This window comes from Sciurus vulgaris (genome assembly GCF_902686455.1).
Source record: "Sciurus vulgaris genome assembly, chromosome: 1".
Lineage (NCBI taxonomy): Eukaryota > Metazoa > Chordata > Mammalia > Rodentia > Sciuridae > Sciurus > Sciurus vulgaris.
The window spans coordinates 16,066,234-16,089,098 of NC_136461.1; the positions used below are offsets into that span (position 1 = coordinate 16,066,234).

Here is a 22,865-nt window from a genome sequence, read left to right on the forward strand (position 1 = left end):
TATAGAATTTTTTTTTTTTTTTGAAGGACATAAGCTCTCTAGATCAACTTAAGATGAATCGTCTTAAGAATTTTCTGTGCCAAAGATAAAACTTGATGGTAGAACACATGCCTTGCTTGCATGAGACCCTGGGTTCAGTCCCCAGTGTGGGGCAGTGGAGTGGTGCTGGGGTGGGGGTCTTCTAGTCCCTGAGTATAGTACACCTCTGCATTATTGAGATTTTCTTGATCTCAGCCGTGTCTCATAGTTCCCACTTCATGCTAAATTTAAGGGTGAATTGTATAGGGTTCTTGAGTATTAAAAGGATTAATCTTTAAATCTAAGACTTTGGCCAGTTTTAAGACTGTATAGGAAAGTAAATTTTTATTTAACATATTTTGGTTTTCTTAGTAAAATTATTTTGACTTCTTAATCTAAAGATTAATTTTTAAATTGTCACTGTTACTCTTTAATATTCGAATTAGTGAGAATTAGACTTGTTTATGGTGAAATCCTACAGAATTAGCCAGTTCTTTTATAGTTTTTTAAATGTGTGTTAGTTAGCTTTTGGTTGCTATGGCAGACTACTTGAGAAAACCAATTTATAGGAGGAAAGATTTAGGCTGTGGTTTCAGAGGTTTCAATCTGTGTCATCTGGCTCTATGGCTGTGGGCTTTGGTGAGGCAGAGCATCATTACACCTGACTGGCTTAAAGTAGAGAGAGATCAGTAGCAGGGACAAAATATACCCTTCAGAGTCACACGCCCCAGGAACCTACCTCTTTTAACTAGGCCCCACCTCCTTCAGTTTCTACCACCTCCCAGTAGAGCCACCAGCTGGGGACCAAGCCTTCAACACATGAGGCTTTGGGGGACATTCCTGATGCAAACTAAGAACATCCTATAAATTCTAAATTAGACACTTGTACTCACTGATATATCATTTGAGGTTTCAGTACATATGTAATAGTATAAATAGTATGCTACTTATGAAAGTACAAATTTTGTAAGCAGTTTTGTAGCTGTCCGGGTGGGGAACGGAGGAGTCAGTGGCAGAGAAGTGAAAGTCTTGCCACCAACCCAGTATTTTTATCTAATTCCAAAGATCGGGGTATGTTTTATTGACTCATCTTGAAACATTTCTCTATGTAGACTTTTCTTTTTTTTCTTTTTTTCTGTAAATTCAAAGAAATAAGATCATTTTGGAGAGGTTCTTCCAGGCCAAAACTTGACTTTTTTATTTGTTTGTTTTGTTTTTTAATATATGGATTATCTCAGGCCTCTCTATAATCTTGGATTGCCTTCATCTAGTTTGACTGACTAGTTTTTGGAAATCTTCCTCAATTTTAAAAATCTTAAGTTTAAGAGATAAAGACTGATTTTCTCTTAGGGTAAAGGAGAATGTGATTAGGATGGTGACTCTGCCGTCCTGCAGATTTGTAACGCATTCAGAAGCCAGATAGATCGCTTTGCTGATTGCCTTAGTCTCCATCCCCCACAGATAGTCTGGACTTTGATATGTAGGACTTTTTTTTTTTTTTTTAAGAATTTTGACCTTTATTTTATTTATTTTTATGTGGTGCTAAGGATTGAACCTAATGCCTCACCTACACTAGGCAAGCCTCTGCCACTGAGCTGCAGCCCCAGTCCTGACAGGCCTTTGATGATATAAACTCTTACCTAGGGAAAAAGCAACTGCCTTACTCCCACTCCCCAAAGATTTGGGACATGTTGGGATTTGTGTTTCTCCTTCATTTTTCTTGGATGGCTATAGTTGAACACTAAGTAATCATTCTTTAATTTATACCTTAAAATACTGGCTGTTCCCACAAACTTGTATTTTTCAGCATTATCTTATAGAACTCAATGCAAATGACATAGATTTGATTAAGAAACGTGAAACTAGATTCCTTCCTCTCCTCATTAGGATGATGACTTTGAGTTTACTGGCAGCCACCTGACCGTGAGGAACGGCTACTCCTGTGTTCCTGTGGCACTGGCAGAAGGCTTGGACATTAAACTGAACACAGCAGTGCGCCAGGTTCGCTATACAGCTTCAGGTATGTGACGGTTGTTCAGGTAGCACAGAGCTCCTCCCCAGAGACGGGCTGCTCTTTTGTTGAGTATGATAGCACGTACAGTTTCATGTACAGTGTTTGATAAACAGGGGCTGCCTGCCAGCTGGACGCTTCACATTTACAGATGATTGAGCCTATGCAGACTCTGGAGGTTTGAATCCCCATATGGTATGAACCACAAAATTAAGGCAGGTTTTCCACATGAAGTAGTAGAGTGTTACAGGAACAGCCAGTGGATCTGGATCTAATTTTACTAAGTATATTCATAAATATTCTGCACTCCAGTGGGGCCCTCTCCTTACCCTTCCCCATCTGACTCTTGGTCTTTGGATCCATTCTGGCTCTAGTCCTGAGGGTCTGCGGGGTGGCGCAATGGCCTTGTTGTTGTCCGTTTCAGAGTACATTAGTGTGGGACGCAGAAAACCTGTTATTCAGCCACCTTGGCCAGCTGCCGAGAGTTTTGTATGCCTTAGAACAGCAAGTCACCTCCCTCTCTAAGGACCCTCGTGAGCCTAGGTGTGAGAAGTGGAGATGGGGTCACCAATCTTACCTTCCCTGCCCTTTTCCTACGAGTTGCTGAGATCACCACCACGTGTGTTTTTACAATCAGAGTTTTCTATATAATTTTCCCAACAGAGGCAGCTTCTAGCTGATGGAGTGGAGGGCTGCAGCCTTGAGATAGCCTTTGGCGGCAGATGGAGCACACGAGAGTAACTGTAATGCTGTTTTCCCTAGGTCTGCAGCCACAGAAAATGGTCACGTGCTGAATATATATCTTTCACAATTAGTATCAGTGTATATATATCTAATCATATAAATAAGCATTTAGTCCAAAACATAAATGAGGTGAAATAATAACAATATACCTAGCTTTAGTGCCCTTTCCCAGGCCACCTTTGGGCTCATTCATAACCTGAGCATCACAGTGTCCTCAGAGCATGCAGCACAGCTGGAGGCTCTGAGTCACCTGGGTCTGCATCACAGTCTGCTGCTGCTGCTGTTCCTCTCTTGGTCCTTAGTGAGCAGCTCACAACAGTGGAAAGACATTGCTTCCTTTTAGGTGGGCATTTTGCTCTTAATTTTGGTCTGAATGACTTCCCTTGACATTAAGTGTCAAGTCTGGCAGATGACCAGTGTGTGAGGAGGGCGAGTGGGAGTGGGGGCCACAGTCGGGGACTTGATGTTGGCGGTGAGGGTTTACATTCTGGCGGCTCTTCTGGGGCAGCCTTGGACTGAGGCGAGAAATGCAGATAACGGTACCTGTCTCCTGGGCAAGCAGCCAGACTGGGAAGAACAGCATGTGGAGCCTGTTGTGCATGGAGTTCTTGGTGTCCCTGTACTATCATCCTCGTCGCCAACAGTCTCTTCTCACCACCCCTAGGCTGTGAAGTGATAGCTGTGAATACCCGCTCCACAAGCCAGACCTTTATTTATAAGTGCGACGCCGTTCTCTGCACCCTTCCCCTGGGCGTGCTGAAGCAGCAGCCACCAGCTGTTCAGTTTGTGCCGCCTCTTCCTGAGTGGAAAACATCTGCAGTCCAAAGGATGGGATTTGGCAACCTTAACAAGGTGACGTGCTCTCAGCGCCCTCGCGTGTGCCTGGTGTGCACAGACCAGTCTCACTGCGGCTGCTCGGCGAGGAAGGGGCATTTGTGTGCATTTGGCCGTGCTGTCCACTGTCTCGCAGGGCTGCGGCCTGGCCATTCAGCCCTTCAGCACCAAAGTGTATAACACAGTCCAAACACATTTAGTCTTACGGGGTCATCGTGCAAACCAAGGCTCCACAGAGAGCCATAGATGTCATCCTAAGTAGTAGACCGATGATGGATTTCTGGGTTATCTCAGAACACTCCGGGAGAGCTGCGTGTGGAAGCCCGCAGCCGCTCACCGCCCCTCCTTCTGCAGGTGGTGCTGTGTTTCGACCGGGTGTTCTGGGATCCCAGTGTCAATTTGTTTGGGCACGTCGGCAGTACGACCGCCAGTAGGGGTGAGCTCTTCCTCTTCTGGAACCTCTACAAAGGTAACTGCTATCTCGCTTTTTTCATATTCTTACAGGATCACAGAATTAGGAACGTTGGGGTTTTCCTCAACTATATATATGCCTTAATTTCTCTCTTGATCAGCTCAATAGGCAATTGCTAGAATCCCTTCTAGGTGTTGGGAGAACACATACAAAGAAGAATCGTGCTCGCAGGGAGGGACAGGCTGTGGGAGGCTTCCTGGAAGGAGAAGCTCGGATTCTTATCCTCAGACTGTCACCTAGTTTGCCCCTGAATCTTTGACTTCCATGGGAATGCATTTGTCACATCTCCATCTCCTGTTTGGTTATTTTCTTCTGTAATTGGATTGCTGTTAAATGTGTAGAGGAGGTTGGGACTGTGGCTCAGTGGTAGAGCGCTTGCCTGGCATGTGTGAGGCCCTGGGTTCAATCTTCAGCACCACGTAAATATGCGTAAATAAAATCCAAGTATTTAAAAAAAAATGTGTAGAGGAAGAAAGTATGTTCATCCCCCCTCAGTCCAAGCAGATGGCAGGAACTGACCCTGGCTGCACAGCTACACCCAGGACGTGGCCTTGGTGGTGCAGGCACGGCTGAGCTAGCTCGACACCCAGCCCAGCTCCTCCTGTCTCTCCCTGCCTGGGGCGAAGTGTCATCCTCACTTCCAGGGCTTCTAATTCCAAGAGGAGGTGCTTTGTTCCCCGTGCTCAGCACACTGACTGGAGTCCAGTGCTTTCCCCTTTCTCCACCCGGGCGTCGAGTCCCATCAGGGCCACCTCACAGTATTTCCCAGACCCGAGTGCTGCTCCTCCACTACCTCCCCATCCAGGCCGCTCTCTCCTCGCACCTAACAGCTGCCAAGTTCCTGCCGCTAGTCCCTGCTTTTCTCTTGATGTCTTAACGTTACTGAAGGAAAACATTCAGACCCCTTCTCCAGGCCACTCAAAGCCTGCCTCAGTCCAGCCCTCCCCTGCTTCCTCCTCGTCCAGCCTCCTCCCCTCCCCTCCCCTCCCCTCCCCTCCCCTCCCCTCCCCTCCAGGCACACTTGCCCTCCTGAATCTGGGACACTCTACTGTTTTCTCCTTTGGGGTCTCTGCTCGTATTGTGGCCTGGGCCACTGTTTTTTCCTTTCATCTCTTCCCAGCCAGGCTTATTTTATTCAGCCTTTAGGTCTTGAGCTAAATGTATTTCAGAGAGGCCTTTTAGGGACACCAAGTACTCCAGTTGCATTTCGTCCCGTGACCTGTATTTTCAGAGGATCCCAGTTCCTAATTATGTCTGTGGTTACTTGTTACTTGAATGGAGTAGTCTCTAGTTTGTCTTTTCTGTCCCCTGTTGCATAAACGTTCTCCAAGAGACTAGAGGCAGCCAGCGATGGCCTTGGAGGGGCCTGAGATATGGAAAGGGATGTAGCCATTGTCCTGGAGCTGCCCAGCTCTCTCTGGTCAACTTCTGGGGGTGCGGTTTAGGAAAATCACATTGCTCGCTCTGAGTGGTGCTGCCTATCTCGATTCCACAGGGCCAAGAACAAGGGTGAGGGTGGGGGGGCTTGGCAGGGAGGTTCTTAAGAACAGTCTAGAAAAATCTGGAATTGTCCTGTTTTTCCAGCTCCTATACTGTTGGCACTGGTGGCAGGAGAAGCCGCGGGCATCATGGAAAACATCAGCGATGATGTGATTGTCGGCCGGTGCCTCGCCATTCTCAAAGGGATCTTTGGTAGCAGCGCAGTGCCCCAGGTAAGCTGGTGGAGGGAATGAGGAATCCAGGCTCAGACTAAACTAGGGTTTGGCTTATTTGACATGTTGTGGCAGAAGAGTTTCCATTTCAATGCGTGCAGTGTGAATTTTTATATTTGGAACCTGAGCTCTCCAGATGGCATTTAGAAAAAGCTCCCTTGGTGCCTGAGCCAGGGAGCCTGTGGACCCCCGGCTGCACTTCTCCTCTGCCTGTGGGGCCCCACCACCCGCACTTCGTAAACAAAGTGGCCAGACTAGAACGAAAGCCCCAGGGAAGTCTTAAGAGAATCCCTTCATACTCATTTCTGTTCGTTAGGACCACTATAATAATTTTAGCCAATTATTTCTTTGAAGGAAGGGGCATTCATGTTCCATGTTAGTTTATACAGAGAGTAACGGTCAAGTCCTGGGTAGCTAGCTCTCTGGGCAAGAAGGCATGGTGGAGGCTCCTTTGTGGCCTGAAGTCATTTTGCCTCAGCAGCTTAAAGCGGCAGCACATTGATGCCAACCCTCACGTTGTGCTTTTCCACCTACATCTGTTTTTTGGGTTTTTTTAAAAATTGTTTTAGTTGTTGATGGACCTATTTTATTTACATGTGGTGCTGAGACTCAAACCCAGAGCCTCATGCATGCTAGGCAAGCGCTCTACCACTGAGCCACAACCCCAGCCCTCACCTCCACCTGCTTCTGGACTTCTTAGAGAGAGATGGCTGATGCCCAATAATGACTTTTGCTCACATTTTTTCCTTTAGCCTAAGGAAACTGTGGTGTCTCGTTGGCGTGCTGACCCCTGGGCCCGGGGCTCCTATTCCTATGTAGCTGCAGGATCATCAGGAAACGACTATGATTTAATGGCTCAGCCAATCACTCCTGGCCCCTCAATTCCAGGGGCCCCACAGGTGAGACTCTGGAAAATTGTTTCTGGATTTATCCAGGAAGGGTATCCCAGGGTAAAAACAGTGCCACTGATTTCTTAAGAGTTTAATGGTTCTATCCTTAGACCCTTTCAGATAACCAAGAACAGAGTAAAAGGGAACAGTAGTGTCTGTGTCTGACTTCCTGTATTTTGGCTGTTCTAAGAGTCACATTCAAAAATGGAAGAGTCCAGAGTATATGCAAGTCAGTAACTTAAGTTTTTCCCCCTATAAAACAAGACCCATTTTTTAATTATACATCATCTTATGGTGGCTCATACTCAGATGATTGAAGGGATCTCAGTCACTAGGGCCTTCAAGGCCATGTCCCTGAGAAATAGCCATGGACCCTTTTTCAGACTGGTCAAACGTGTTTCAAAGAGCAGGGAGGGTTCCTCAGCACATCCTAGGACTCATGGTCTGCTCCAAGCTAGTGGCAAAGGTGTTCCTGAATTGGATTGATGCTCTCCTAGTTCAGAATAGGTAAGACACCCCATCCCTGCCATCAGTAGGTACCAGGTGAGGTAAAGAAAGCTAGACATTTGGGCATAATTAAACTGAGAGAGAAGAATAGATGCAGTTAATAAGCGTCGCTAGAGCTGAGGCTGGGCTGAGTCCCATTTTTACGTCTGTCAATCCTATGAAAATGCTTATTGTAAGAGGCACTTCGGTAGTAATGATGAACTGTACTAACTGGGGCAGGGTCAGCCTTCAAAGGTCAGTAGGAATTTGGCAATTCAAACATAATAAGCATGTTTCTAACCTGCTAATTTCCTTTTTTTCCCTGAAATAGCCAATCCCACGACTCTTCTTTGCGGGAGAGCATACAATCCGCAACTACCCAGCCACAGTCCACGGTGCTCTGTTGAGTGGGCTGCGAGAAGCAGGAAGGATTGCAGACCAGTTCTTGGGAGCCATGTACACGCTGCCTCGCCAGGCCACGCCAGGTGTCCCTGCGCAGCAGTCTCCAAGCATGTGAGACAGATGTATCCTGAAGAGGCCTGGTGTCTTTTCTGCCATGTAAGCAAAGCTCTTCTAGCAATGCTAGATGCCACTGAGAAGCTCCCATCCTTTCTGGGCTCACTATCAGCTGGCAGGGCTCCTGATCTGACGGAGGGCGCCTCCTGTGACTTATAGGACAGGGAAGAACTTGCCCACTAAGTTTGGAATTGTTCTTCATAAAGACTGAGGCAAGTGAAGTGAGTGCGATAACATCTTGGTGTTTTTTTGTTTGTTTGTTTTTTTATATTTTGAGAATAAAACTTCATATAAAATGAGTCCTATGTGTTTCCCTTTTGGGTAGGAGTTGGATGCAAAGTAGGGGTATTATTTCTTTAGCAGTGGCAGTCTTCCTGTAATCCAGGCAACTTGGAAGGCTAAGATAGGATCGCAAGCATTTTAATCTTATGACAATAGTGGTATATATGTTCTCCATGTTTAAATGAGGATATTCCTGCAAAGGAGAAAAATGGTTTGGGGGGACCCATAGATAAAATGGACTTTGTGGCTAGTAAGGCTTGATGTCCCTGCTGGAACTTTGGATGCATTTTCAAGTTAAAAAGCAACTTGAAACAAAGTTTAGGCCTCTAGCAGACCATTCTGCCTTTATTCCTCAGTTCCCCTCTGAAGGCTCACTGCAATTCTGTTGAAACTGTGGTGTAAAGATTTGGGAAGAAGTATTACAGGAGGAGAGGATAAAGGCATAGGTAGTTCAGCTGTGTAACTATTTCCACAAACTTAATGGCTTGAAACAACACTTATTTTCTTGCAGTTCTGCATGGCTGCATTTACTGTGGAGGAGCTGAGGGCTGTCACCTTTCTCGGCTTCAAGTGGCTGGCTCGGTTGGCTTGGGTACCTTCCCCCAGTCAGACCTCCTCTCTCCCTGTGTTAAGATAATTGGGTTCACACTTAAGGCCCACCTGCATGATCTGGAATGATCTCCCCATCTCAAAATTCTTAACCATGTCTGTGGTGCCCTTTGTCGTATGAGAACAGTTCTACAAGGAGGAACGGGACAGTCCTTTCTGAGGGGCTCCTAACAGGAAATGCTGTGCTACCATGGTGCACATGGAGTAGCTCCTGGAAATCAGATTCCACTTGGGTTGGACAGTTCTTCCTTATAACCTGGCCTAAATGAGATCAAAGGACGACGTTTCCCATTATGTTGGTGGTCTGACAAAGATTAAGCATATGAACTGGATGGAAAGGTGAGAACCACATACGGTAGAAAGGCTTGGGCTCAGAGTGCACCCTTGGTGTGAATCCCAGTGCTGCCACTAACACTGCTACCTGACGGGCTAGTTATTTGGGGCTCTGATCCAGTGGCTGGTGCTGTTAGGAGTTTAAATAAATGACATAGGCAGCTTGAGAGAGGGGCTGCCTTTTTGTGACAACAGATTTGAAAAGAAAATGTAGCAACTAGCTGATCCTCGTTCGGTTCTGCTGGTCCTCAGCACCCTTTCCCAGGGTAGCAGCTCCAGTCCTTGCAGTGTCAGTCAGTGGCCGGCTGGTATTTTACCTGACCTGGTGAATACTCTGGCTGCCCCGATACAGAGCTGAGAGACGACATCGACAAAATAGCATCACCGCACTCAACACCAAGCATGTGGAAACTAGGGAACTTTATTGGTACATACTGTGCTGCAGAGTCAACAGAGAGCATGAGAGCCAGAAGATACATGCAGACAGGAGCTTCAACTCTACACGTGCACCCAAGGAGCCCTGAGCCACCGCCCATGGCTTTGCCCTGGTTTCCAGCAGCAGGTTCTAGCCCTCTTGGTCACATTCTGGAGCAAGAATGTAGAAGCTACTACACCTAGACTCCAAGGAGCAGGGGTGAGGCCAAAGCACCTGCACAAGTGAGTAGGTGTGGACCAACAGACTGACACCCCAGCAAAGGGGGCTGTGATGCAATATCAATTTATTTGAGGGCTGTCTTCCTAGCCCCCCCATCTTTAAAATACAAAAAAATAGACTTTATTCTCTTAAAAATACATTCCATTCAGTACATGTTCTGAGCTGTGAAGCAGCAGGAAAATAGGGCCCCTTTCCTATGATCTTAGTTGAGGCTTTGAGGAGAACCCTGTTCCCCACTCGGGGTATTCAAAAGATAATCCCTAAAAGCAGCTCTTCCAAAGCAATCTTGTCAGAGTTAACAAAGAATCCCACTCCAAAAAGGCATCCAGGGACCCAGCCTCTGGTCCCTGTTCCTTTACTGGGAAGTGGTAGCACTTGGCACTGACCCACTAAATCTAAAGAACAAACTGCCCCCAGGACAAGTCCAAGAACACTAGAGGCCCTCCCACCCCACAAACCCTGTGAGAGTGGAGGAGCCCTGTGTGAGCGCTTGCCTGCAGCCCAGACTGGAATTGTTGGCCCCTGTCGCTGCTTCTTTGCTCACCACCCTTGCAGCTTTCCCTGGTGGTTTCAGTATCAGAGCAGAAGAGACCAGCTCCTGGCATTTAGCCAGCTTTACTTCCTCCAAGCAATCAGCTCTGTGGGGCCAGGTTCCCAGCTTCGCCAGGAACCCTCCACAACTGTACACCTGCTGGTACCATTTAAAGTTAGAGCTGGGCTGCATAAAAGTGGGTGTGTTGGCTGGGACAGTGGGAATATTTGGCTTGATTAGACAACTATTCAACTACCAGGCCTCCCTACTACTTGAAAGCTTCCTCCGGGACCCCTGATGGTGACATCTGGGTCTGAACGGTCACACCTTGATTGCTTTTCAGAAATGTGCCTTCCACCTTTGGAATCTGAGGCCAGCCTTGCTAGCCATTTGAAGCCCAAAGGACATGAGCCTTGGCCTTCTTCACTCACTAGTACAAATGCTATTTTCTGCAATGCTGAGGACATTTAAAAATAAAATCTATTTTACAGAGGTTCTAGAAAGTGTGCAGATTAAAGAAACAAATACAATATTTATCCTGAAATAATTGTTACAATCAAACCCTATTGCACTCAGATTTCAAAATGGCAGCCCCAGTAAAAGGGCACTACAGCTGTCCCTTTTCCACAGAGCATTTTGAGTAGCAGCAGATGTTGGTGCTGCTGAAATGTGGAAGGATCCAGACTTTGGCACCAGGAGCTACAGCACCAGAATCCAGGGCTCCAACACCCAAAGACAAAAATTATTGGCGAGATCTTCTGAGGCATGGCATGTCGCCCTTCTGTTTCTGCCAGTGGAGAAGAGCGAGACTTGTTTCTGTACCCGCAACTGACCACTAAAGAGGTCAATTTTCTTTGACCACTCAGGGCTGCCAACTGGTTAAGGAGAATGGTGGGAGGCTGTACGGGAGGGGTTGCAGCCTTAGCAAGTTTCTGGCCAGCGAGCGACCCAGGTGAAGCAGCAGGAAGAGATCTTAAAAACAGCATCCTAAACTGTGCATATGAGGTGGGATGTGAAGAGGAAAGGCAAGCCACATGAAAGTGCCTTTAGGTTGGCAAAACTCTGGAAAACAGAAGTATGGAAGTAAGGTAGGTAGGTAGCTGTGCCCCAGGCCACCTCAGGACAGCCTGGCTGGTGCAAGCATGGGGCAGGATGAATGCTGGGGCCCATGCTGACTTGAGGCAGGGAAGGCCACTCAGTCCTCCCAAGGAAGTCCTCAGTCTTCCCTCTTGCCAGGAAATTCACAGGAGAGGTACAGAAATAGGAGACACACAGACTTGTGCTACAGAAAGCACCTGGCCCGACAGCCGTACATCTGTCGGGCACTGGGCAAGGCTGGTGCCACACAAGGCCTCTGACACCATCCAGTGCAAGTCCTTCACTTAGCAGGTGGAAATGCAGGGCTAGGGAGCTTCTCTGCCCTCGCTTCCATGACACTTGAACGTGGGGTAACAAGAAAGCATAAGGCCCAGAGAGACAATTGTAGGCAGGAGGGAAACTCCGAAAAGTAAAATCAGCCCACATCAGGTGGCGAAAATGGGGATCTCAGAGTCTGAGATCATCATTTCAAAGAACTCATTTTACGGATAGAGAAACAGGCTTCAAAAGGACAATGATTCTCCCAAGGTCACACAGCAAGGAAGTAAAGCCATGGAGAAAAACCAGCTTTCCAGACTCCTGGTCTAATGCTCTATTGCTTGAAGGCAGTAGCATCTGCTTCACACAGGCAGCCTTTGCGGAGGGGATCACCTCTTTGAATTGAGAGAATGCTACAGAGAAGGCAATGCCAGGAGTATACAGTTCTTTTTAACTCCCTATGTGACTGGTGTAAGACAAATCCATTTGTATTTTTGTGGCGTCCTGAAAGGTTACTGCACTTTGAACTGTACAAACCTGAGGTCCTCAATGGGCAGGAACCACCTTTCCTCCAATGAAGGCATTGTAATGACAGTCAGCCTGCAGAAACCAGGGGCCCGCTTCCACAGGAACGCATCAGCGCCGTAAAGTGCGAAGCCTCCTCCACGGGACGGAGGAGGAACAGGAGGGAGTATTCTCAGTCTGTGCCTTCCATGGAGCTATTGCTTGTGGAGTGACTAGGGACGCTGCTTATTTCCTGCCTGCTTTCCCCCTTGCTGGGCACTTTCTTGAAGGCAGAGTGCCATGTCAGGCCCAGGTTGGTCTAGGAGTTTCCCGAGATGGGAAAGATGACGTCAGTGGAAGTCTCCAGTCACAGGAAAGAGCGTTAAGTGGTGCCAGCAGCATTACTGGTGCCCAGGGAAGGAGACGGATGAGGCTTGTGCACTTCCAGGGGCCTTTGGAAGGTGAGCAGAGAGCTGGGGTTGGGGAGGGATGTGTCATTCCAACGGGTATCTGCATGCTCTGTCCCCAGGAAACTGGTCAGCCAGGGGGCCAGGTCAGAGAAGCTTCAACTTAAAGGGTAGCCCATAATCCTTCAGAGGCAGCACAAACCCCTTCAGCTTTCAAAGTCTGAGGAACTCCAAGGAAGGAAGGAATTGAAGCCCCCTAGATGGAGCTGATGGCTGGTCTTCTTGTTCTTAGGCCCTCAGGGCAAATAAGGAGCAAACTGGACGTGGTGAGGAGGCAGAGATCAGGGCAATATCCACACCGAGAAGGGGCTGCTCTATGACACAGAAACACTCCACCAAGTTGCAGGAGAGAACTTTCTGCTACTGTTGTGTGATGGTGGGGTTTCTATATCTTCCCATTTGGGGGCAAGAGTGGCCCAAGCTACCTTGGGGACAGGGATAAGGAGAAGAGGACTCATGCATCAGGGAAGGCTGGGCCTGGGGACTCAGCTTTGTAGTCTGATTCCCTCTGACCAAATAGCAAAGATTACCTGAGCCACAGCCCAGCTCTCTACCAGTCTCCCAGCCAAGGCCTGTGCCTAGCCTGGAGAACTGGCCTTGGAGTCTTCACGGGGCAGGGAGGTGGAAGAGCTGAAAAGCAGCAGCAGAGGAGACAGAGCAGACTTCACCAGCTGGCTCAGTTTTCCTCAGCACAAGGTCTGTTTGGTCGTAATCGTTCCTCAGCCCGGACTCGCCCTGGCTCTGGAAGCCCTTGCTTCACAGGCAGTTCAGACCGCTCCAGAGAGTTGTGCAGTCGCCGGTAGACGCTAAGTGTGCAGTCCTCGCCCTCCTCCTGTGCCAATAAATAGAAAAAGCGAGCTGCAGAAGATGGTGCGGTGAGGAAGACACCCTCACCTCCTACCTCAAATGGGCAGCGCCCCCACCAACCTGGTGGAGACCACAGAATTACTTGCAAAATCAGAGTAGAGTAGTAGAACTCCAAGTCGCTGGGAAAAACCAGGGTAGACCAGAGGACTCAACTGAGTATCAGCCTGACACAGGACAGTGCCGAGGACCATGGGAGCGTGGGAATGGTGCTCTGGGTGGTGGGCAGCAGTCCTGGAGCTGCGTGCTCCACATGCGCAAGGGCAGACTGCATTCTGGGGTGAGAGCCACTTTGGGGCAGGGGTGGAGGTGAGGAACAGCATGTGCCAAAAAGGCTGGATAGCTCTTTCTTCACTTCCCACCTGTGAACTACTGAAGACCTCCTGCGCCTTTCCTTCATATCCCACGTGTAGCCCTCTTAAGGGTCTCAGTTTCAGGGGCCTAAACTCCTGTCTTTCTCCCCACTCCTTCTGCAATTGTGTCTTTTGAATGTTCTCCTTTGTCTTCCCAAACAAATGTAGATCAAAGAATGAAAGCATGAGCAAGAAAGACAGGCTAGCAGGGTGGGAAGAGGGCTGGATTCAGAGGCAGCGACCTCCGATTCAGTCTGAGCTCTTGCAGTATTCACCTGGTGATCCTGAGTGAGGTACTTTGTGTCCTGCAACCTTGGCTTCTGTAGCTAGTAAATGGGGACAATACCTGCCCACAGGGCAGAATGAGATGGTGGGTGGGCAAGCACCTGTGAAGGCTCACAGGCTCTTCCAGGCACCCGCAGGCACTGGCCTACTTGATCGAGTCGTGTGTCTCGGGCAAGACGTCTCTCAGTATTCTAAGTTCCACATCAAAGAGACTCTCCTGGGGATCTCTCTTTCAGATACTGTTCTGACATTCTTACCTTCAAATAAGGCAGATGGTTCTGGATTTATCTATCCTGTGCTGAGCCAGGCTGAACCAACCCTGCCCTCAAAGGTATAATGGGCCAGACAGCTTTCTAGGACAAAAGAATGTGACTCCTAGATATACAGCTTATCAGGAAGGCCAAGGGGAGCCCCGGCTCTCCTCCCCTACACACTAGTGCCCTGCAAAGTCCCACCTTCTGAGGCAGCAGGACAAGAACTTGCTCACCAAGCCCTCGTCTCTGAAAGTGCTCAGGGCTCCCAACGTGAACCCAGAGTGTTCCTGCCAGTTCCAGCTGCTTATGCTTCCAAGGACTGCTCTGGGAGACCCTCAGACTGCTCTGAACCCTGAGAACAGAGGCCAGCTTTCCTGTGTGTTGCCTTCATGATTGAAAGGAAAATGGAGAAGAAAAACCGGAAAAGGGATGTTGGAAAGTCATGCTGCTCTCTGCCAAACCCACCTGATTTGACCAGTTCTCAGAGAGACCCAGTTCTACCCTGTGTTTCCCAGCCACATAATTCCCAAATCCTGGGTCAAACTGGAGCAGAGGGAAGGAAGTGAAGGACAACCAGGGCAGAGGAGGAAAGGAGCGGGCCTCACCATGCCTGACGAGTGGTTCCAAGCTGCAGCTGTGATGGCGTCTCCTCGATTCCGACGGGTGAGCACCTCTGACACAGTAAGGCTACTTTGGGTCCTTCTGGAGGACAGCTCTGGGCCATCCCCTGAATTTCCTACCCTTCTAGTGCCCTGCTCAGAAAGGGAAGGCCTGGGCGGTTCAAGTTCTGAGAAGTCCGTGGAAGACCTCTGGGTGTAGGCGTTGGTAGACTCCATGTTTCTACCTACTCGACCTGCGGGGTCTTCCAAAGGTTTCGAGTCTCGCTTACTCTTCCAGGCGTGCCGTACAGTCACGTGTCTGCTGTCTGAGGAGCTCGCCTCTGAGGGGCCGCTATGGCTTTTCCACCTGATTGTCTCCGCTTGGGGGGCATGGCTGTTCCTCTCCACAGAATCTGATGGCTTGATTAGAATGCTGCTCCGAGAGACCACCGTTTCTGGCCTGTTCCTTAGGGGCCCGTCTCCCGTTCTTTCAGCTTCCGTGAGCTGCAGGGTGATGTCGTGTTTATTAATAGAGAGCTCAAAGGGGGGGCTGACGTGGTTGCTAACCGCTGCGCGCTCCAGGGGCCCCACCTGGATGTTGCTGGTGGACGTGTGCCTCTCCCTCGGGGCCTCACCAGCGAGGACTCTAGGGCTACCGCCATCGGAAGGGTAGATAGTAATGCTGCTCGTCACCTTGTTTGGCCCTGGTTTCGAGGTGGATTTCTGTTTCTCCGTCACGGCCTCAGTTCCAGATCCTCCCATGATTTTTTTCACATCCTTATCAATGATAACAGGTTTGATGACAGCTCTAGACCGCAAGGCCTCTCTGGGGCTGAAGGGCCTTTGGTTTTTCACCCCAGCACCGTTGGCGTCTGGGAATTCCATGGCATTGGTGGAGGCCCTGATGGGCTTCATAGACTCGCTTTCTATCCCAGCGTTTTTATCATTCTCAAACGCAGAGCTTCTAGGTCCTATGCGGGATTTGATCTTTTCTCTAGGGTTGGGCTGTAGTTTGGGCTCTGGCTCTGGAGTGATGGTTGTGTTTACCAATTTGGCAGTAACCAGAGAGGCTATGTCCAGGTCATCATCTGAGTCCGGCTTTTCTCTGCCACTGGACTTGATGACCCGACACCGCAGGGCTTCATGTTGACTGCTGTCTTCCATCACAACAGCTATGGACTGGTCAGCTCCTTCTTTATTTGGGGTTGAGAAGCCCGGAAGGATGTTTTCGTGGTTTTTAGAGCTATAAGGATACTTTGATAAAATAGGAGCCTTGGAATTTGGGGAGCTGCTATCAGCCTCCAGGCCACTGGCAATCTTTTTGCCCTTAGACAGTCCTTCTGAGGAGGCTCTTCCAGATGAGGTCAGAGATCCAATGGTCTTAGAACAGCTGGAGTCTGTAGCCAGAGTTATTTGGTTTCCATTGCCAGGAACCTGCCCCCTCTTGCCAAAGAGGACCTCTGGGGTATCAGAAGCCTTGTCAGCTCTACCCAGAGTGTCACTGGGAACAGACCCATGTGTGGAGTCAGTCAACGTTCGTGTTGTCTTCTCTGCTTTACCCTTTAGCCCACTCTCAGTGCCTGGCTTGGGAGTTGCCTTCCAAGCTTTATTGTGCTCCTGAGCAGCTGGGGGGTAGCGGCTAAGCACGGATGGCTGCTCCCTGGACTTCTTCCCTTCACTCTGAGAGGATCCAGGTGCAAATCGGTCTTCGGTTCTCTTTGCTTCCTGAGACCCACTATCTGTACCTGCCCCCATGTTGGAGGCTTTGGCTGCCCTCCTATTGGTGAAAGTGGGAGAAGAAACCTGCCTGTTGCTCAGAGAATAGTTTTCATTGCTGAGTGCAAACTCCCTGTTCCGGAGCCTTTCCCGCTTGTGCTGAGGAGACAGCTCCCGGGATGGGCGCTTGGACATGGACGCTTCACCCCCGTGGCCTCTAGGCTTAGTCCTCTCGTGCCTGCCTTTGCTAGACAGGAAACCATCTTCCCCTTCCACATCTCCATTCTCTAATTCTTTTTGTTTCTTGATTTGTAGTTTTATCTCTTCCAACTGGTTGGCCAGGATTTTGTTTTTGTTTTGTTCACTTTGGTAATTATCCTGAAGGTCATTATTTTTGGCCCTCATTTTCTTCAACTCTTCTTCTAAAGATTCAAAATGTTTGATCTGTGTCTTAAGCTTCTCGATCTCTTGGTTCAGGTCCTTGACTTTGTTGTCCTCCTGATTTCGGTTCTTTTCATTTTCTGATTTGTTTCTTGTTTCATTCTCCACCTGCTTCAGATAGTCCAGAGTGCCCTTCCTTTTTGGCTCTTTGCACGGCAGAGTGGGAGGGATGCCGTCCTCAATCCGTAGGTCATTCCTTTCCAGAAGATTAGAAGCGTTCCTTGCATAATCTCTGTTCATTTTCTTGTTCTGCTCCAGTTTCTGAGTGAGCTCTTTTATCAGTTTCTCATTTTCCTTCTCCTTTTCATTCAAGTATTTTCTCTCACTTACAAAGCTCAGAGTCAATGATTTCAGCTTTTCCAACTCGGACACTAAACTCTGCTCAGTTTTATCCAGGCGGTCCTCGGAAGACTCCAGTTCTTTCACTTTGACTCTGAGCATTTCCAGCTCAGAGGAGATTTTCTTAGTCAGATTCCTCTCCTCGTTTAGACTCAGACAAAGCTGGGTGCAGTCATTCTTGCTCCTACTAAAGGCCTCTTCCAGCTTCTCCAACTCAGCCATTCGTTTCTGCAGCCTCTCAATCTCGGATTTCAGTTCCCTGGTGCGGTTCTCCTCCTCTTCCAGCTTCTCCTTCATCAGGTGACACAGGTCCTCTGCTCTCTTAATTTCCTCATCTTTGCCTTCGATTCTCAGCACCCGCTGGCGCAGCACTTCGATCTCAGCCAGCATGCTGGAGCTGCTGCCTTCTGCCTGAATCACCTTGTCCTGGAGATCCAGGAGCTCATCCTCCGCTTTCTGGAGGTTTTTCGTGGCTTCCTCCAGTTCATCCAGGCGGCGGCTTAAGCTTTGTAACTTGAACCGCAGATGGCGGCTGGAGGCAGTGTCCTTGTAGCTTGTAAATTCAGCCATATCTACTGCCAGCCAATGGGGGCTCCCAGGGGCATCGATTCCACTTGAGGAGATGGGAAATGGTTACCTTTCTCTTGGCATCCACAACCTTCTTTGGCAGCTGGAGACCATTATCAGTCTAGAAGGAAAGCAGAAGGCATGTCTGTTAGCAAACCTCAAACCTGCACTTTAGCTCTAAACTGTAAAGAGTTCCTCTTTGTATCCTTTTGCCTTGAACAGAGCAGGTGTGCAGATCTGTTGAATGACTGAACTTGAGTAAACCTGCAAGAAAACACTGGTTCTTTACAGTCGATGCTGAGCTGCGATAACTAATTTCACCCTGATGAAGAATGCTACCAACGGCAGCACGGCAAAAAGGTGCAGAAGGAAGCCCCACACGGCACAGGCCATCAGAAAATCCTTACCCACCATTTGCCACCTGCGTCCTCAGGAGAGTCAATGAACCCTTCTATATGCCATTAAGTAAACTGAGCCTCGGTTTTACTTAGTTGTAAAGTGAGGACATTGACACCTCCTCTCTCTCTCCACTGCATTAAGATAATACGTGGAAAACTCTTGGTAACAAAGCACAAAACTATCCTGAGATTATTATAAGGAAAACATTATCTTTCACGAGTTACTGTGACTTACAAATGATATAATCCATCCACCCTTATATAAATGGCAAGCTTCACACGTACTAACACGATCTTCCCCCACCTGCTACCAGCGTCTCTTCTCCCAACAGTGTAGGCGGCTTTGTATGTGAATTTAGGTATTGCTTGACCCTAACCAGCCAACAGGCAGTTTCTACAAAATTTGCCCTTTGGCACTATAACAAAGCCCCCAGACCCTAAGGAAGATGTGAGAATAGATGTGTTTCTTTAAAAACAATTTCACTGGGGATACACACCAGACATACCATCAGTTGCTCAAAGGAAAGGGAGGAAGAAGAAAGTTGAAGTGAGCTGTAGTTTTGTACTTCATTTCCTCATATTTAAAATGAGTGGGTTACTATTTTTTTTTTTAAAATACAGGCTAACCTTTTACTATGACTCTTAAAAGTAAATTATACCAGTAAGAACCAAAGTTAGTAAGATTATTAACTAGAACCCTTAAAAGTATATTTCAATGTTTAAAGTTATTTTTTAAAAAAGGGAAAGACAAGATGCTATCGACAAAGACCAGTAGATCTGAAAATTAACCAAAGAGAACAACTTTTTTAAAAAGCACATTAAATGCAAATTAAGAGAAAACAGTGGTCAAGAAAAGATATGACTAAATTAACAAAAGGCAGCACAAAGTGAAGAAGATGGAGAGAGAGAAGTTAATAGACAAGGGAAACAGAGAGCCCAACATGAGAGAGTTTAACAGGCAGCCCCAAAGATGGGGCAGAGAGAGCAGGCAGCAAGCTATGTTTGAAGAGATACGAGCTAAGATTTCTCAAGGGTTGGCGAAAGATAAGGAATCTTGTTCGGGAAGTGTCCTAAACAGGAAACAATTAAATCTGCACTTAGACATATAAACATACAGAAGAATCCCACACAGAGATAGTCTAAAAGCAAGTGAAAAAAGACAATTCTCAGTCTGTTAGTATTGCTGTAACAAAAATCTCAACTGGCTAATTTGTAAAGGATTGAAATTTATTTCTTACAGTTCTGGATGCTGGACGATCCAAGATCAATGTGAGCAGGTTCTTTGAGGTGTAGGCCCAGCCTCTGCTCCCCAAATGGCACTTTAAGTGTTTGTGTCCTCGCATGGTGCAAGGGGTGGACGGGCCAGAGGGGTGGAGAACTCACTCTGGAGCCCATCTACAGGTGCTAATCCCATCAGCCGGGGGTTTGCCCTAATGGCCTCATCATCTCTTCAAGGCCCCACTTCTTTTTTTATTTTTAATATTTTTTTAGTTGTCAATGGACCTTTATTTTATTTTATTTTATTTATTGTATATGTGGTATTGAGAATGGAACCCAGGGCCTCACTAATGCTAGGCAAGTGCTCTACCCCTGAGTCACAGCCTCAGCCCAAGGCCCCACTTCTTAATACTGCTGCACTGAAGATTAAGTTTCAACATTAATTTTGGAGGAAAAACAAACATTCAAACCACAGCCACAATCTATAAAGAAACAGCAAGTGAATCTCTTCTCAGCATAAACTTTTCAATAGGTGGCAAGTAAAAAATAAATGACACAGTGATACCTTTAAAGTTCTAAAAGTAACTGTAAACCTAGAAGTATATGCCCAACTAAACTATAAAATTAATGAACAGTTGGTAGAGTGTTTGCCTAGCAAACACTGAGCCCTGAGTTCAATTACAAGAACCACCAGAAAAAAGAAAAAGAAATTAATAAACAATTTAACTTAGTTAATTCATTAGCCCATCAATGAAATGAATGTAAGGGACATGCATAAACACCAGATGACACATTCTTCTCAAACTCACATAAAACCTTCACCAAGATATCAGAAACACTTTCAAAACAGATAAAAGAAAAATAAAAGCCTGAGAGTTTATTAACAGACCTTATTGAAAGAACTACTCAAGGATGTAATTTAGAAGACAGAAACTGATCCCTTAACAAAGGCAGGAGACAAGAAGGAAGGGTAAGCTAACTAAGTGAGCATTGGTTCAACAATAAAAATGGGTGGTGTCCCAGAGATTTTGATATGCTGTCTCTTTGTTCTCGTTTACCTCTAAGAATTTTTTTATTTCCTCCCTGATGTCTTCTGTTATCCATTCATCATTCAATAGTGTATTCTTTAATCTCCAGGTGTTGGAGTAGTTTCTGTTTTTTATTCTGTCATTTCTTTCTAATTTCAATCCATTATGATCTGATAGAATACAAGATAGTATCTCTATCTTCTTGTATTTGCTAACAGTAGCTTTGTGACATGATATATGGTCTATTTTAGAGAAGGATCCATGTGCTGCTGAGAAGAAAGTGTATTCTCTCTTTGTTGGACGGTTATTTTATATATGTCCATTAAGTCTAAATTATTGATTGTTATTGAGATCTATGGTTTCTTTGTTCAATTTTTGTTTGGAAGATCTGTCCAGTGGTGAGAGAGGTGTGTGGACACTATGAAAGCAGTACTTAGAGGAAAATTTATTTCATGGAGCGCATTCGATAAAAGAAGAAGAAAAAAAAAAAATAAATAAATGACCTAACACTACAGCTCAAAGCCCTTGAAAAAGAACAGAGTAACACCAAAAGTAATAGAAGACAGGAAATAGTTAAAAGCAGAGCCAAAATCAATGAAATTGAAACAAAAGAAATAATCGAAAAAATTGACAAAATAAAAGTTGGTTCTTTGGAAAAATAAAATTGATGAACCCTTAGCCACACTAACAAAGAGAAGGAGAGGGCTGGGGAGATAGCTCAGTTGGTAGAGTGCTTGCCTCACAAGCACAAGGCCCTGGGTTCAATCCCCAGCACCGCAAAAAAAAAAAAAAAAAAAAAAAAAGAGAAGGAGAGAGAAAACTCCAATTACTAAAATTCGGAATAAACAAGGAAATATCATGACAGACACGATTAAAATACAAAACATAATTAGAAGCTACTTTGGAAATCCATACTCCAACAAAATAGAAAAATCTCAAAGACATCAACAGGTTTCTAGAGACATATGAATTACCTAACTGAACCAGGAGGACATACACAATTTAAATAGATCAATTTCAAGTAATGAAATAGAAGAAGTCACCCAACAAAGCCTACCAACAAAGAAAAGTCCGGGACCAGATGGGTTCTCAGCTGAGTTCTACAAAACCTTTAAAGAAGAGCTCATTCCAATACTCCTCAAAGTATTCCATGAAATAGAAGAGGAGGGAACTCATTCAATGAAGCTAATATCACCCTGATACCTAAACCAGAGAGACACATCGAGGAAAAAAAATTTCAGACCAATATCCTTAATGAACATCGATGCAAAAATTCTCAACAAAATTTTAGCAAATTGCATACAAAAATATATTAAAAAGATAGTGCACCACAATCAGGTGGGTTTTATCCCTGGGATGCAAAGGTTGGCTCAACACCCGGAAATCAATAAATGTAATTCACCATATCAACAGACTTAAAGTCAAGATTCACATGATTATTTTGATAGATGCAGAAAAAGCATTTGATAAAATACAGCACCCCTTCATGCTCAAAACACTAGAAAAAGTAGGGACAGTGGGAACATTCCTTAACGTTGTAAAGGCTATCTAGGCTAAGCCCATGGCCAATATCATTCTAAATGGTGAAAAACTGAAAGCATTCCCCCTAAAAACTGGAACAAGGCAGGGATGCCCTCTTTCACCACTTCTATTCAACACTGTCCTTGAAACTCTAGCCAGAGCAATTAGACAGACCAAAGAAATTAAATGGATATGAATAGGAAAAGAAGAACTCAAACTATCCCTATTTGCTAATGACATGATTATGTATTTAGAGGAACCAGGAAATTCCACCAGAAAACTTCTAGAACTCATAAGTGAATTCAGTAAAGTAAGATATAAGATCAATGCTCATAAATCTAATGCATTTTTATACATAAGTGATGAATCCTCAGAAAGAGAAGTTAGGAAAACTACCCCATTCACAATAGCCTCGAAAACAAAATACTTGGGAAACAATCTAACAAAAGAGGTGAAAGATCTCTACAATGAGAACTACGGAACACTAAAGAAAGAAATTAAAGAAAACCTTAGAAGATGGAAAGATCTCCCATGTTCTTGGATAGGCAGAATTAATATTGTCCAAATGGCCATACTACCAAAGGCACTATACAGATGCAATGCAATTCCAATTAAAATCCCAATGACAAACCTCACAGAATAAAGCAAGCAATCATGAAATTCATCTGGGGAAGAATAAGAAACCCAAAATAGCTAAAGCAATCCTTAGCAGGAAGAATGAAGCAAGGGGTATCGCAATACCAGAACTTCAACTATACTACAAAGCAATAGTAACAAAAACAGCATGGCATTGGCACCAAAACAGACAGGTAGATCAGTGGTACAGAATAGAGGACACAGACACAAACCCAAATAAATAGT

General features: G+C 46.2%; 2 protein-coding genes across 10 annotated transcripts in view; one reads left to right on the top strand and one right to left on the bottom strand.

Moving 5' to 3' along the window:
• The window catches only part of KDM1A (lysine demethylase 1A), a 65,190-nt gene extending 55,326 nt beyond the window's left edge, over positions 1–9,864 (top strand). For both annotated transcript variants that reach the window (XM_079102742.1, XM_079102743.1), the window contains 6 exons: positions 1,906–2,038; positions 3,438–3,625; positions 3,962–4,076; positions 5,664–5,791; positions 6,544–6,690; positions 7,499–9,864. In XM_079102742.1, coding sequence (XP_078958868.1) covers positions 1,906–2,038; positions 3,438–3,625; positions 3,962–4,076; positions 5,664–5,791; positions 6,544–6,690; positions 7,499–7,684 — 897 coding nt within the window. In that variant the 3' untranslated portion in view covers positions 7,685–9,864. The remainder of the gene's footprint in view (positions 1–1,905; positions 2,039–3,437; positions 3,626–3,961; positions 4,077–5,663; positions 5,792–6,543; positions 6,691–7,498) is intronic.
• LUZP1 (leucine zipper protein 1) overlaps positions 7,731–22,865 on the bottom strand; it is a 96,125-nt gene continuing 80,990 nt past the window's right edge. For all 8 annotated transcript variants that reach the window (XM_079147923.1, XM_079147916.1, XM_079147921.1 and 5 more), the window contains 2 exons: positions 14,783–17,960; positions 7,731–13,250 (listed from right to left, as the gene is read on the bottom strand). In XM_079147923.1, coding sequence (XP_079004049.1) covers positions 13,098–13,250; positions 14,783–17,842 — 3,213 coding nt within the window. In that variant the 5' untranslated portion in view covers positions 17,843–17,960 and the 3' untranslated portion in view covers positions 7,731–13,097. The remainder of the gene's footprint in view (positions 13,251–14,782; positions 17,961–22,865) is intronic.